General features: G+C 41.7%; 2 protein-coding genes across 2 annotated transcripts; both read right to left on the bottom strand.

Moving 5' to 3' along the window:
• Nucleotides 1-2,077: 2,077 nt before the first annotated feature.
• On the bottom strand, nucleotides 2,078-2,707 carry LOC110303853 (THO complex subunit 4-like). Its single transcript, XM_085842580.1, has one exon. The coding sequence runs from the start codon at nucleotides 2,705-2,707 to the stop codon at nucleotides 2,078-2,080; it is 630 nt and encodes a 209-aa protein (XP_085698706.1).
• Nucleotides 2,708-12,021: 9,314 nt separating this feature from the next.
• On the bottom strand, nucleotides 12,022-14,324 carry LOC110288243 (aly/REF export factor 2-like). The gene is made up of 3 exons (XM_085842581.1): nucleotides 13,670-14,324; nucleotides 12,913-13,046; nucleotides 12,022-12,243 (listed from the first exon to the last, which is right to left on the bottom strand). The coding sequence occupies exons 1-3, from the start codon at nucleotides 14,322-14,324 to the stop codon at nucleotides 12,022-12,024; spliced, it is 1,011 nt and encodes a 336-aa protein (XP_085698707.1).
• Nucleotides 14,325-14,349: the final 25 nt, after the last annotated feature.

The following is a 14,349-nucleotide window of genomic DNA, read 5'->3' on the forward strand; positions in this document are numbered from 1 at the left end:
ACTACTTTTTGTGCTCCTAAATAACTCAAATTACTAGCTTTTCAAACTTATTCATATAGACTTTTATTTCCTTGATTACAAGTCATTTACTTTTGTTGTTTTGTGTTTATGGAGTTGAAAGGTAACCAGTAAATAAATAAATAATGCCTTCAGGCTTCTGAAAAATTCCAGTGCCTAAGAATCCTGAAATAATAATATAGATCATACTCTTCCATAATGTTCATCGGAGTTAGCTTGTTTCTAATATGTTTTGTGTTCTTTCTCCAGAAATGCCACAGGTATTTAAATTCCATGCAAGTTAATTCATGGCTATAGTGATAGCTATTTTTGGTTGTCAACTTGAGTACGTCTGGAATCAACTGAAACTCAAACAACTATGCATGCTTGTGAGGGATCTTTTTTCTTAAATAATTTAAAGGTAGAAGACTTTTTTTCAAGCTGGATGAGATCTTCTATGACTCTATACAAAGAACATGAGAGAGGAAGTCTCCTCTATCTCCATAATTGTCCTCACCTTAGGTAATAAGTATATCCTTCACTGGAATTAGGGACCACTTTTTAGAATTCTGGCATATACAGAAGACTAATGGAAACATCTAGCCTAATGGATTGAACAACTTCTGAATTCTTGGACCTTCTATTTATACACAGATATTTGGGACTAACTAGCATACATTTTAGAAGCTATTCTAGTAAAATTATATAATATATAAATGAATATAAATAAAAAACATATATATATATATATACACACACACAAAAATCAGTCATCAATGATGTCTTATTACTTTATGATTCTAGAATACTTGTTTATTTCTACACATATTTTTATTATGGCAAAGGTGAAAATGCTACCTTCACTAAAGCAACCACTACAATTTATCCACAAAATAACTCAGTACAAAACAGGTATATTTCAGAATTGAGAGAGAGAGAGAGAGAGAGAGAGAGAGAGAGAGAGAGAGAACTTTACATGGCGTTTTAAAACAGGAGAAAAGAAAATGAAGCAAAGGAGGAATCCACCATTGTGTTCATGGTCCACTAGCCAACCCTCAGTCTAGGCATCACAGTCCATGCTCTGGGTCCAGTTCTTGTGCAGCTTTGCTATATTGTTTAGCTAGTGTCCATCATTTCCTGATAAGCATCCAGCTGGGCGTCCAGCTCCTCTGCAGATATGTGCTGCTGCTGCTCCTGCTGCTGGTGTTGCTGCTGCTTCTGTTGCTCCTGTTGCTCCTGCTGCTGCTCCTGTTGCTCCTGTTGATGCTTTTGCTGCTGCTCCTGCTTCTGCTGCTTCTGCTGCTGCTCCTGTTGCTCCTGCTGCTGCTCCTGTTGTTTCTGCTGTTGCTGCTGTTCCTGTTGTTGCTGCTGCTTCTCCTGCTGCTCCTGCTGTTTCTGCTGCTACTGCTGCTGCTGCTCTTCCTGCTGCTACTGCTGCTCCTGCTGCTGCTGCTGCTCCTCCTACTGCTGCTCCTGCTGCTGCTCCTGTTGATGCTTTTGCTGCTGCTCCTGCTGCTGCTCCTGTTGTTTCTGCTGTTGGTGCTCCTGCTGCTGCTTCTGCTCCTCCTGCTGCGGCTGCTGTTGCTGCTGCTCCTGCTGCTGCTGGTGGTGCTGCTCCTGCTGTTGCTCCTGTTGCTTCTGCTCTTGCTGCTGTTCCTGTTGCTGCTGCTGGTGCTCCTGCTGCTGCACCTGCTGCTGCTCCTGCTGTTGCTGTTTCTGCTGCTCCTCCTGCTGCTGCTGTTTCTGCTGCTGCTCCTGCTGCTGCTGCTCCTGCTACTACTCCTGCTGTTGCTGCTGCTGCTCTTGTTGCTCTTGCTGCTGCTGTTGCTGCTGTTCCTGCTGCTGCTCCTGCTTCTGCTGCTCCTGCTACTGCTCCTGCTGCTGCTCCTGTTGCTCCTGCTGCTGCTCCTGTTGCTGCTGCTGCTGCTCCTGCTGTTTCTGCTGCTCTTTCCTCTGCTCCTGTTGCTGCTGCTTTTGCTACTGCTGCTGCTTTGTGTTCCTACTGCTGCTGCTGCTGCTGCTGCTGCTGCTTTGAGTTCATGTTGCTGCTGCTCCAGCTGCTCCTTCTGCAGCTGCTGCTTTAAGTTCCTGCTGGTGCCTCTCCCTCTTCCCTGGCTGCTTCCAAGTGTACCTCTCCTGGAGCCTCCACCACCAATCCCTCCAAAGCCAGGGTTTTTGTCATGCCGCCCCTGTTTCTGCTTTGTGCAGGTCTTGTTTGTTTATCAGTCTTGGAGGTGACAAGCTGAATGTTCATAGGGCGGCCATCCAAAGAGGCGCCATTGTACTCTCTCATAGCGTTCAGGGCATCTGCTTCCCTTTCAAAGTGCAGATGTGCTGTCCCTAAACTTCTTCCACAGCGATCATAGTGCACAGCAGATTTTTTCAACGTTCCAAATTCAGCAAAGAGTAGCTGAATATCAGCATCTGACACTCCGAAGTGCAGATTTGACACGAACAGCTTCCCACCAGTATCCACGTGGGTTTGACCCATGAAGTCTCCAATGAATAGGTCATGCTGCCACTTGTCTGAAAATTGTTTCGGTCTGCAGTATGGTGGAAGCCTTTTCCTTCCACCATGGGTGACAGGTGGCCCATACTTCTTAGGTCTAGTGCCTCGATTCACCCGGTAATCAGGCCTGCCATGACGTCCTTGCTGGATCTTGTTCAGCTTAATGATGTCTTCCAATGACATGTCCATTTTGTCAGACATGGTGGTCATGGAATTTGGCTTTGGATCCAAGGTACCTGATTTGAACACAAAATTTTAATTTATGTTGAAATTACATCTTTTGTTTCAGCATATTGCATCATTATGGCATAAGGAATAGATCCTGAGAATTTGATTAGGAAAAAGAAGAAGTTTGAACTTGATCAGTATATACCCACGTAGGATTGAATTTAACTGGTAAATGTAGCTATAACTTCTAATCATATTGCAAATGATAGAACTAGATAAATGCCATCCTGGTCTACCCAGAATGATTCCAATGCAAACACAGTTCCTTAACACCACAGTTTTAAAAAAAATGCAAGTATTGGAAGGAGCAAAATCAGTGAGCTGAGCCCAGTCTCTGGGACCCATAGTGAGAGGAGAAAATTCACCCTTCAAGTCTTATGACCTCAACCTATCTGGTGTAGAAACACAATACCAAACATATCAGAAAGACTTGAATAGAAAATAAAATATAACCAGTTTGTCCAGGTCTACATAGGGGTTATGGTCACAAAGGAAATATACTAAAATAAAAACAAATGCTTTTAATCCCAGCCCTCAAGAAGCAGAGGCAGGAGGATCTTTCTAACTTCCCTGATAGCTAGGTACACACAGCCAGCTCTAAACTGTCCAGGGCTGCCTTGTAAGTCCTGGACTTTAGAAATGAATGAGGATATCTCTATATTTTACCAGAAGATAAAAAATGTTAACAAACATAATTAGAATGAAAACGACCACCCAATTTCAAAAACTGGATTATTTAAAATCAAACGTATTTAGAGTTGAGTGTTATGATTCAGTCTTGGGAAAGAACTATTTCATAGCTCTGGAAATATTTTAGGAGACATTTGGCTCCTTGCGACTCATTGGTGTGGTTTGCTCACCTCTCTGTCAAGCCTTCTGTCCCAGGGCAGACTACAGAGTAGAACCCGTTGCTCTCTTTGTAGCTTTCCTCAGCTCTCTCAAGTGTGCTGTCCAAGCCTCTCCAAACTCCTTTTATACTCCTAAGGACCTCCCCCTCCCTAGATAAGCCTGCTATCTCTGGTAATTGAATCATGTTTTCACACCACAAATCATTACAATCCTTAAAGAGACAGAATACTAAAGCAAGCAATGTTTAAAACTGTAACAGGTGTCAGAAGAAAAGACTATGAATAATTAAGTGTAATACCCAATGATCAGACTAGACCTTTTTTTTTTCTTTAAAATGACTTGAGTATATCCCTCTTAACATGATTAAATCTGTTGTATTTCTTTTCTCTTCTTTTCTTTTCTTTTCTTTTCTTTTCTTTTCTTTTCTTTTCTTTTCTTTTCTTTTCCTTTCTTTCTTTCTTTCTTTCTTTCTTTCTTTCTTTCTTTCTTTCTTTCTTTGGATATCTGTCCTTGAAAACTCTGTAGAGCAGAGTTGGCCTCCAATTAAGAGATTTCCCTGTCTCTGCCTCCCAGTGGCTTAGATGAAAGGTTTTGACACCTAATCACTCAGTAAACCATTTCTAAACTTCTCCCAGTAGATAAAAACAAAAATAAAGAAAACAACAATTCTATTTAAATCAAAGCCACAAAATGATCACAATTTACAAGATTGTATGACTACAACAGACAGGGCAACCAAGAGTGTCTTTTAAAGGGGATTCACACAGACAGACAACTGCTGTGTTTCTTGCTGGGCATCTAACCCAGGGCTGCACATGTGCCAAGCAATTACTCTGCCACTGAGACACAGTGGGAGTCCCTAGAGAAGAATCTTAAGAAGAAGAATAAAATATATGCATATTATATAAAAAACAGGAAGGCTGTGAGGTACAGAGACTTAGTGTTTAAGAAATTTTTATGCTCAACCATCAACTCCTTTAGAATGAATCTCATTGGGCCCCATTCTGATTTATTTCAATCTCTTTTATGGTGGAGATGACAGATAACATTTTGTTTTCTTTGTTTTGTTTCCCTTTAAGATCTTGTCACATTATGAAGCCTAGAACTTGATTCATAGCCCAGCCTGGCCTCTCTAGAATCATAGGTGTGCTTGTCTCCCTCCACTGAGTCCTCAGATAAAACCATTGGACCACTCTGCCCAGCTCAGAGAAATATTTTTGAAAGTAGTATCTGTCTTCTAAATCTTCAAAATGAAAACCATCATTACTATGTTAGTCAGAGTTCTCTAGAGAAGCAGAACTTACAGAATGAATCTCTACATATACAAAGGAAATTTATTTAAATGACTTACAAGTTGTGATATGGCTTTTCCAATGGTTTTCTATGGATGGAAAATCCGTGAATCCACAATCCACTCAGTCTACAAGGCTGGAGGTCTCAACTGGTCTTCTGTAGAGGTGTTGGGATCCCAGGGAAGGAATGGATTTGCTAGCAAGGCGAGAGCAAGCAGACAATTCGCAAATACTGCCTCTTGCATGTCTTTATGTAGGCTTCCAGAAGAAGGTGTGGCCCAGATTAGAGGTGGGACCCCCTTAGGCAAGATTCAGATTAAAGGTGTGTGTGTGCCTGCCTGCCTTCTTCAAGATTTGATTTAGGTGGATTTTCTCATGTCACATTAATCTAAAATCCCAAAGAGGTGTGTCCTCTCTTTTTAGCTCTTAATGAATTCCAGATGAAATCACATTGACAACCAAGAATAGCCATCATGGTCACTTTATCCCCATACACATCTGTTTGTTTTCAGAGATGGGTTGAGGGTTTTGTTCTGGTCACAAACTCCTGGGCTAAGTGATTAATAGATTGTCTTAGCCACCTAAATGGTGTTTATTTGCTCTGTGTTTGAAATGGTCTTCAGTGTGTAACCCAGATGGCCTGGAACTCCTGGTTCCATACAGTGAGCCAGAAATTTTCAGAGGTCCCCATGCCTCTGAGAGAGTGGAATTAAAAGTCTGTGTCACAATCTACAGCAAACCAGTAGCCAACATCAAAGTAAATGGTGAGAAGCTGGAAACAATCCCACTAAAATCAGGGACTAGACAAGGCTCCCCACTTTCTCCCTACCTATTCAACATTGTATTTGAAGTCCTAGCCAGTGCAACTCAACAACAAAAGGAGATCAAGGGGATACAAATTGGAAAAGAAGAAGTCGAAATATTCCTTTTTGCAGATGATATGATAGTATATAAATGTGACCCTATAAATGTGCCAGGTGCTCTGCTGGGTAGATGAGGGTAAGAGTCTGTGTCCAGACATTTGGTAGTTCTAGATCAACTTTGAGTTATATTAAAATTTTAAACTATTTTAAATTGCTTAAGATACTAGGAATTGAGTCAAATGCAGAGACAGGCAGATTCTAAGAGTTTGAGGCCAACCTACACTACATAGTGATTTCTTGTCTAACTAGGATTGCCTTGTGAGACCCCCATCTCTAAATAACAAACAAACAAACACAAAACACACAAGAAAATGATGTAAGGATATAAAGCCTAAGAGTTTCCAAATATGATGCTAATATACATAAGAAACATATTATCTATTGACAAGGTATAATAATTAAATGTTCCCTTTGGGTGCCTTTGGAATCCTGCACTGGAATGCGTACTTCTGTCTGGGAACTTGGCATGTTGTAAGGGAAGGGAGGTCTAGATAATCTTCCAGGGAAGGAGCAAAATCTAGAGTATAAAAATTTCCCATTACAAGACACACCAATTTTATAATGGAGAGAAAAAAAAATTCTTTTGATGTGCTTTGATAATTTCTCTTTTTTTATTAATGTTTTCTTTCTTGGTTTCATCTCTGAAAACATCCTATCCCATCCCCATTTCCCTGATCATGAATCCACCTACTCCCACTTAACTGTCCTGATATTCCCCTATACTGAGACCATGATCCTTCCAGGACTAAGGGCCTCTCTTCCCATTGATGACTGACAAGGCCATTCTTTACTGCATATGCAGCTAGAGTCATGGGTCACTTCATTTGTGCTCTGTTGTCAGTAGTTTAGTCCCTTGGGGGCTCTTGAGGTACTGGTTGGTTCATATTGTTGTTCCTCCTATGAGGTTGTGAGCTATATTGGATCTTTTGGTCCTTTCTCAAGGTTCTCCATTGGGGACCCTGTGCTCAGTCCATTGGTTGGCTGAGCGCATCAACCTCTGTATTTGTCAGGCACTGGAATAGCCCCTCCCACTTGTCAGCTTCACTTGGTCTGTTGTGGTGTCTTGGGAATTCCAACCTCCTGGGCTAATATCTACTCATCAGAAAGTGCATACCATGTGTGTACATTTCTGAATGGGTTACCTCACTCAGAGTGATATTTTATAGTTCCACCCATTTGCCTTAGAGTTTCATGAATTTATTCTTATTTTCTAAAGATTTATTCATTATTATAAATGAGTACACTGTAGTTGTCTTCAACACACCAGGTGAGCACATCAGATATCACTAATGGTGGTTATGAACCACCATGTGGTTGCTGGGATATGAACTCAGAACCTTTAGAAGAGTAGTCAGTGCTCTTACCCATTGAGCCATCTCTGCAGCCCAAATTTATTGTTCTTAAGACCTGGGTAGTATTCCATTCTGTAAAAGTACCACATTTTCTGTATCCATTTCTCTGCTGAGGGACATCTGGGTTCTTTCCAGCTCCTGGCTATTATAATAAGGATGTGATGAACATAGTGGAGACTGTCCTTATTACATACTGGAGCATTTTCTCGGTATATTTCCAGGAGTGCTACTGGTAGGTCATCAGGTAGTACCATCTCCAATTTTCTGAGGAACTACCAAACTCATTTCCAGATTGGTTGTACCAGCTGGCAATCCCACCAGCATGGATGAGTGTTCCTCTTACTCCACAACCTCTCCAGCATCTGCTATCAACTGAGTTTTTGATCTTATCCATTCTGACAGGTGTGAGGTTTAAGCTCAGGTTGTTTTGTTTGGCATTTCCCTGATGACTAAGTATGTTGAACATTTTTTAGGGGATTCTCAGCCATATTGTATTGCTCTGTTGCGAACTCTTTTTTTTTTTTTTTTTTTTTTTTTTTTTTTTTTTTTGGCATTGTATCCATTTTTAAATAGGGTTCTCTGGAGTCTAACTTTTTGAGTTCTTTGTATATGTTAGATATTAGCCCTGTACAGGATGTAGGATTGTTAAAGATCTTTTACAAACCTGTTGGTTGCATTTTTTTTTTTTGTCTTATTGACAGTGTTTTTTGCCTTCCAGAAGTTTTGCAACTTTATGTGGTCCCTTCGTTTTGATCCTTCATCTTACAGTACAAGCCACTGGTGTTCTGTTCAGGAATATTTCTCCTGTGCTGATGTGTTCGAGGCTCTTCCCCACTTTCTCCTCTATAAGTTTAAGTGTATTTGGTTTTATGTGGAGGTCCTTAATACACTTGGACTTGACCTTTGTACAAGAAGATAAGTGTGGCCTCCCTTCCCCCAGCCTGGAACCTGCTTGCTTAAGGGTGGAGCTACGTGCTCATTCATCCTGCCACGCCCACTGCTGGAACCTGCCTTTGCTGCCTGGAGGCACACATGTGTTCGTCCTGCTACTGGACCCTGAGTTACTTGGCGGGATATTGGGTTCCCTCCCCCTTCCTTTATAACTGAGTGTCTGGAATTAGTAAAATTGAGCTTTGATCAGGATTTGTCTTAGCTCCATTCTTTCTTCCGCCCCGTCTAGATTCCTCTCTTTTCAGTGAACTGCCATTCTCAGTTGAACCGTTCATGTTGTGGACTGCGGGCTGCAACAGATAAGAATGGATCGATTTGCATTCTTCTACTTGCTAACTGCCAGTAAAGACACCACCATTCCTTGAAAAGCCTGTCTTTTTTCTACTGGTTGGTTTTAGCTCCTTTGTCAAAGATCAAGTTACCATAGGTTTGTGGGTTCTTTTCTGGGTCTTCAATTCTATTTCCTTAATCTACCTGCCTGTCTTTGTTCAATACAATGCAGTTTTTGTTTTTGTTTTTTATCACAATTGCTCTGTAGTACAGCTTTAGGTTAGGGATGGTGATTCCACAAGAAATGTGTATATTGTTGAGAATTGCTTTTGCTTTTCTTGTTTTTTTGTTTGGTGGTTTTTATTTTTCCAGATGACTTTGCTAATTGTTCTTTCTAAGACTGTGAACAATTGATTTGGAATTTTGATGGGGATTGAATTGAATCTGTAGATTGCTTTGAGCATTATGGCTATTTTTACTATATAAATCTTGTCAATCCATGAGCATGGGAGATCTTTCCATCTTCTGATTTGTCCTTCGATTTCTGCCTTAAGAGACTTGAAGTTCTTATACAGATCTTTCACTTGCTTAGTTAGAATCGGACCAAGGTATTTTATATTATTTGTGACTTTAGTGAAGGGTGGTATTTCCATAATATCTTTCTCAGTTTGTTTATTTTTTTTTTATGTAGAGGAAGGCCACTGATTTGTTAGAGCTAATTTAAATCCATCTACTTTGCTGAAGTTGTTTATCAGGTTTAGTAGTTCTCTGGTGGAATTTTGGGGTTATTTAGTATATTCTCATATCATCTGCAAATAGTGATAGTTTGACTTCTTCCTTGCCAATTTGTATCCCTTTGACATCCCTTTCTTGTCTAAATTTCTCTGGCTTGGACTTCAAGTACTATATTGAATATGAAGGGAGAGTGTGCACAGCCTTGTCAAGTCCCTGATTTTACTGTGATTTTTTTTTTTCAAGTTTCTCTCCATTTAGGTTGATGTAGGCTACTGGTTTGCTCTATGTTACTGTTACTATGTTAAGGCATGTGCCATGAATTCCTGATATTTCCAAGAATTTTTCATGTTGGATTTTTTCAAATGCTTTCTCAGCGTCTCGTGAGATGATCATATATCTTTTTTTCTTTCAGTTTGTTTATGTAGTAGATTATATTGATATATTAGTGTATGTTGAACCATCCCTGTATCCCTGATATGAAGCCTACTTGATTGTGATGAAAGAGCCATTTGATGTGTTTTTGGATTCAGTTGGTAATTTTATTGAGTACTTTTGAATCGATATTCAAAAGGGAAATTGGTCTCAATTCTCTTTCTTTGTTAGATCTATTTGCTTTTGGTATCAGAACAATTGTGGCTTCATTAAATAAATTGGGTAGGGTACATTCTGTTTCTATTTTGTTGAATAATTTGAGGAGTACCCAATCTGGTTCTGGTCTTTCTGTGGTTGGGAGACATTTAGTGACTGATTCTATTACTTTATGATTTATGGGGGTTTTTTTTGATGGTTTATCTGATCTTGCATTAACTTTGTTATTTAGTATCTCTCTAGAAAATTATTTCTCTCATGAAAATTACATTTTCATGTTGTGTTGAGTATAGGCTTTTGTAGTAGGATCTGATAATTTTTTGAATTGTCTCAATTTTAGCTGTTCTATCTCCATTTTCATTTCTGATTTTGTTCATTTGGATCCTGTCTCTGTGCCCTCTGTTAGTCTGGCTAATACTTTATTTACCCTGATGATTTTCTCAAATAACCAACTGCTGGTGTTGTGGATTCTTTGTATACTTCTTTTTGTGTTGACTTGGTTGGTTTTAGCCCTGAGTTTGATTATTTCCTGCCTTATCCTCCTCTTGGGTTTATTTGATTCTTTTTATTCTAGAGCTTTCAGGAGTGCTGTTAAGCTGTTAATGCATGCTCTCTTCACTTTCTTTTTGGAGATACTCAGAGCTGTGGGATTTACTCTTAGCACTGCTTTCATTATTTCCCATAAGTTTAGTAATGATGTACCTGCCTTCTCTTTAAATTCCAAAAGTCTTCCTTGACCCAGTTATCATTGAGTTATAATAGAGTATTGTTCACCTTCTATGTGTATGTTTGGTTTATGTTGTTTTTGTTGCTATTGAAGACCAACCTTGTTCAATAGTGATCTGATAGAAGCATGGGATTATTTCAATCTGCTTTCTTTTGAGTTCTGTGTTGTGGCCAAGTGTATGGTCAGTTCTGGAGAAGATACCATGAGGTGCCGTGCCAGCGAGAAGGTGTATTCCTTTGATTTAGGATGAGATGTTGTATAGATGTCTGTTGAATCAATTTGGTCCATAACTTCTGTTATTTTCACTGTGTGTCTGTTTAGTTTGTGTTTCCCTGATCTGTCCATTGGTGAAAGTTGGGTGTTGAAGTCCCTCACCACTATTATTTGACGTGAAATGTGAGCTTTTAACTTCAGTAAAGTTGCTTTTATGAATGTGGGTCCCCTTGCATTTGGAGCATAGATGTTTTCAATATTGAGAGTAGTATCTTCTTGGTAGATTTTTCCCTTGATGAGTATGAAGTGTCTTTCCTGATATTTTTTATGACTTTTGACTAACAGTCAATTTTATCAGATATTAGAGTGGCTACCCCAGCTTCATTCTTGGGACCATTGGGAACATTTGCTTGGAAAACTGTTTTCCAGCCCTTTACTCTAAGGAAGTGTCTGGCATGGACATTGGTTTCATATATGCTATAAAATCCTTAGCCCTGTGAGTATCCAGTCTGATAGTCTATGTCTCTGTATTGTGGAATTGAGGACATTGACTTTAAGAGATATTAAGGAATAGTGATTTGTGCTTCCTGTTATCTATCAGTGATGTTATTTTTATGTTTGTGTGGCTATCTTCTTTTGGGTTTGTTGAAAGAAGATTACTTTCTTGCTCTTTCTAGGGTGTAGTTTCCCTCCTTGTGCTGGCATTTTTTCTGTATTAACCTTTGCAGGACTGGATTAGTAGAGAGATACTGTGCAAATTTGATTTTGTCATGGAGTATTTTTGTTTCTTCATCTATGCTAATTGAGAAGTTTTATGTGTATATTAGTCTGTGCCAGCATTTATGTTCTCTTAGGGTCTGTATGAGATCTAACCAAGATCTTCTAGCTTTCATAGTCTCTGGTGAGAAGTCTGGTGTAATTCTGATAGGTCTTATGTTACTTGAACTTTTCCCTAAATGTTTTTGTTTGTTTTCTTTTGTTTTATACATTTAGTGTTTTGATTATTATATGACAGGAGGAATTTCTTTTCTGGTCCAAACTATTTGGAGTTCTGTAGGCCTTTATTTTCATGGCAGATCTCTTTCATTAGGTTAGGGAAAATTTCTTCTATAGACCCAAAGAGATCCATTGAGACCCAAAATGTGTGAGAGTTCCTCATTCTCCACAAGAATCAGTCATCAACGATGTCTTATAAGTTTCTGACTCTAGAATACTTGTTAATTTCTACACACAATTTTATTAGGGCAAAGGTGAAAATGCCACCTTCACTAAATCAAAAACTACAATTTATCCACAAAATAACTCAGTACCAGACTGATGTATTTCAGAATGTAAATTTAAACAAAAAGAGAGAGAGAGAGAGAAAGAAAGAACTTTATATGGGTCTTTAAAACAGAGGAATAGAAAAAGAACAAGAAGTAAAGGAGGAATCCACCATTGTGTTCATGGTCCAGTAGCCAACCATCGGTCTAGCCATCACAGACCAGGCTCTGGGTCCCGATCTTGTGCAGCTTTGCTCAGTTGTGTAGCTGCTGTCCATAATTTCCTGATAATCATCCAGCTGGACATCAAGCTCCTCTTTAGATATGTGCTGCTGCTGCTGCTCCTGCTGCTGCTCCTGCTGCTGCTCCTGCTGCTGCTCTTGTTGCTCCTGCTGCTGTTCCTGTTACTTCTGCTCTTGCTACTGTTCCTGTTGCTGCTCCTGTTGCTCCTGCTGTTGCTGCTGCTCCTGTTGCTTCTGCTGTTGCTGCTGCTCCTGTTGTGGATGCTGATGCTCCTGCTGCTACTGCTGTTCCTGTTACTGCTCCTGCTGTTGTTGCTGCTGCTCCTTTTGCTCCTGTTGCTCCTGCTACTGCTGTTGCTGCTGGTCCTGCTACTGCTGCTCCTGTTTCTCCTGCTGCTGCTGCTGTTGCTGCTGCTCCTGCTGCTGCTCCTGCTGTTGCTGCTGCTGCTCCTGTTGCTCCTGCTGCTGCTCTTGCTACTGCTCCTGCTTCTGCTGCTCCTGGTGCTGCTCCTGTTGCTCCTGCTGCTGCTCCTGTTGTTTCTGCTTTTGCTGCTGTTCCTGTTGCTGCTGGTGGTGCTCCTGCTGCTGCTGCTGCTGCTCTTGGTGCTCCTGCTGCTGCTGCTGTTGCTGCTGCTCCTGTTGCTCCTCCTGGTGCTCCTGCTTCTGCTGCTCCTGCTGCTGCTCCTGTTGCTCCTGCTGCTGCTCCTGTTGCTTCTGCTCTTGCTGCTGCTGCTGTTGCTGCTGCTTCTGCCTCTGCTCCTGTTGCTGCTGTACCTGCTGCTGCTCCTGCTGTTGCTGCTGCTGCTCCTGTTGCTCCTGCTGCTGCTGTTGCTGCTGCTCCTGCTTCTGCTGCTGTTGCTCCTGCTGCTGCTCCTGTTGCTTCTGCTGTTGCTGCTGCTCCTGTTGCTTCTGCGGTTGCTGCTGCTCCTGTTGTGGATGCTGATGCTCCTGCTGCTGCTGCTACTCCTGTTGCTCCTGCTGCTGCTGTTGCTCCTGCTTCTGCTGCTCTTGATGCTGCTCCTGCTACTGCTCCTGCTCCTGCTGCTGCTGCTGCTGCTCCTGCTGCTGATCCTGTTGCTTCTGCTCTTGCTGCTGTTCCTGTTGCTGCTGCTCTTGGTGCTCCTGATGCTGCTTATGTTTCTGCTGCTCCTGCCTCTGCTCCTGTTGCTGCTGAACCTGCTGCTGCTCCTGCTGCTGTTTCTGCTGCTCCTCCTGCTGCTGTTCCTCCTGCTGCTGCTGCTCCTGCTGCTGCTCCTGCTGTTGCTGCTGCTCCTGTTGCTCCTGCTGCTGCTGCTCCTGCTGCTGCTCCTGTTCCTCCTGCTGCTACTCCTATTGCTGCTGCTCCTGCTGATGCTCCTGTTGCTTCTGCTGTTGCTGCTTATCCTGTTGCTGCTGCTCCTGCTGCTCCTGCTGCTGCTCTTGTTGCTGCTGCTGCTTTTGCTACTGCTGCTGCTGTTTTGTGTTCCTACTGCTGCTGCTGCTGTTGCTTCTTTGAGTTCATGTTGCTGCTGCTCCAACTGCTTCTTCTTCTGCTGCTGCAGTTTTGAGTTCCTGCTGGTGCCTCCTTTCTCTCTTCCCTGGCTGCCTCCAAGTGTCCATCTCTTGGTGCCTGTACCACTTAATCCTCCAGAGCCAGGGTTTCTTTTCATGCCACCCCTGTTTCTGCTTTGTGCAGGTCTTCCTTGTCTATCAATCTTTGAGGTGACAAGCTGGATGTTCATAGGGCGGCCATCCAAAGAGGCGCCATTGTACACTCTCATAGCGTTCAGGGCATCTGCTTCCCTTTCAAAGTGCAGATGTGCTGTCCCTAAACTTCTTCCACAGCGATCATAGTGCACAGCAGATTTTTTCAACGTTCCAAATTCAGCAAAGAGTAGCTGAATATCAGCATCTGACACTCCGAAGTGCAGATTTGACACGAACAGCTTCCCACCAGTATCCACGTGGGTTTGACCCATGAAGTCTCCAATGAATAGGTCATGCTGCCACTTGTCTGAAAGTTGTTTTGGTCTGCAGTATGGTGGAAGCCTTTTCCTTCCACCATGGGTGACAGGTGGCCCATACTTCTTAGGTCTAGTGCCTCGATTCACCCGGTAATCAGGCCTGCCATGATGTCCTTGCTGGATCTTGTTCAGCTTAATGATGTCTTCCAATGACATGTCCATTTTGTCAGACATGGTGGTCATGGAATTTGGCTTTGGACCCAAGGTA

This window comes from Mus caroli, unplaced genomic scaffold, assembly GCF_978045245.1.
Source record: "Mus caroli unplaced genomic scaffold, Mus_caroli_1 scaffold_9, whole genome shotgun sequence".
In the NCBI taxonomy this organism is placed as follows: domain Eukaryota; kingdom Metazoa; phylum Chordata; class Mammalia; order Rodentia; family Muridae; genus Mus; species Mus caroli.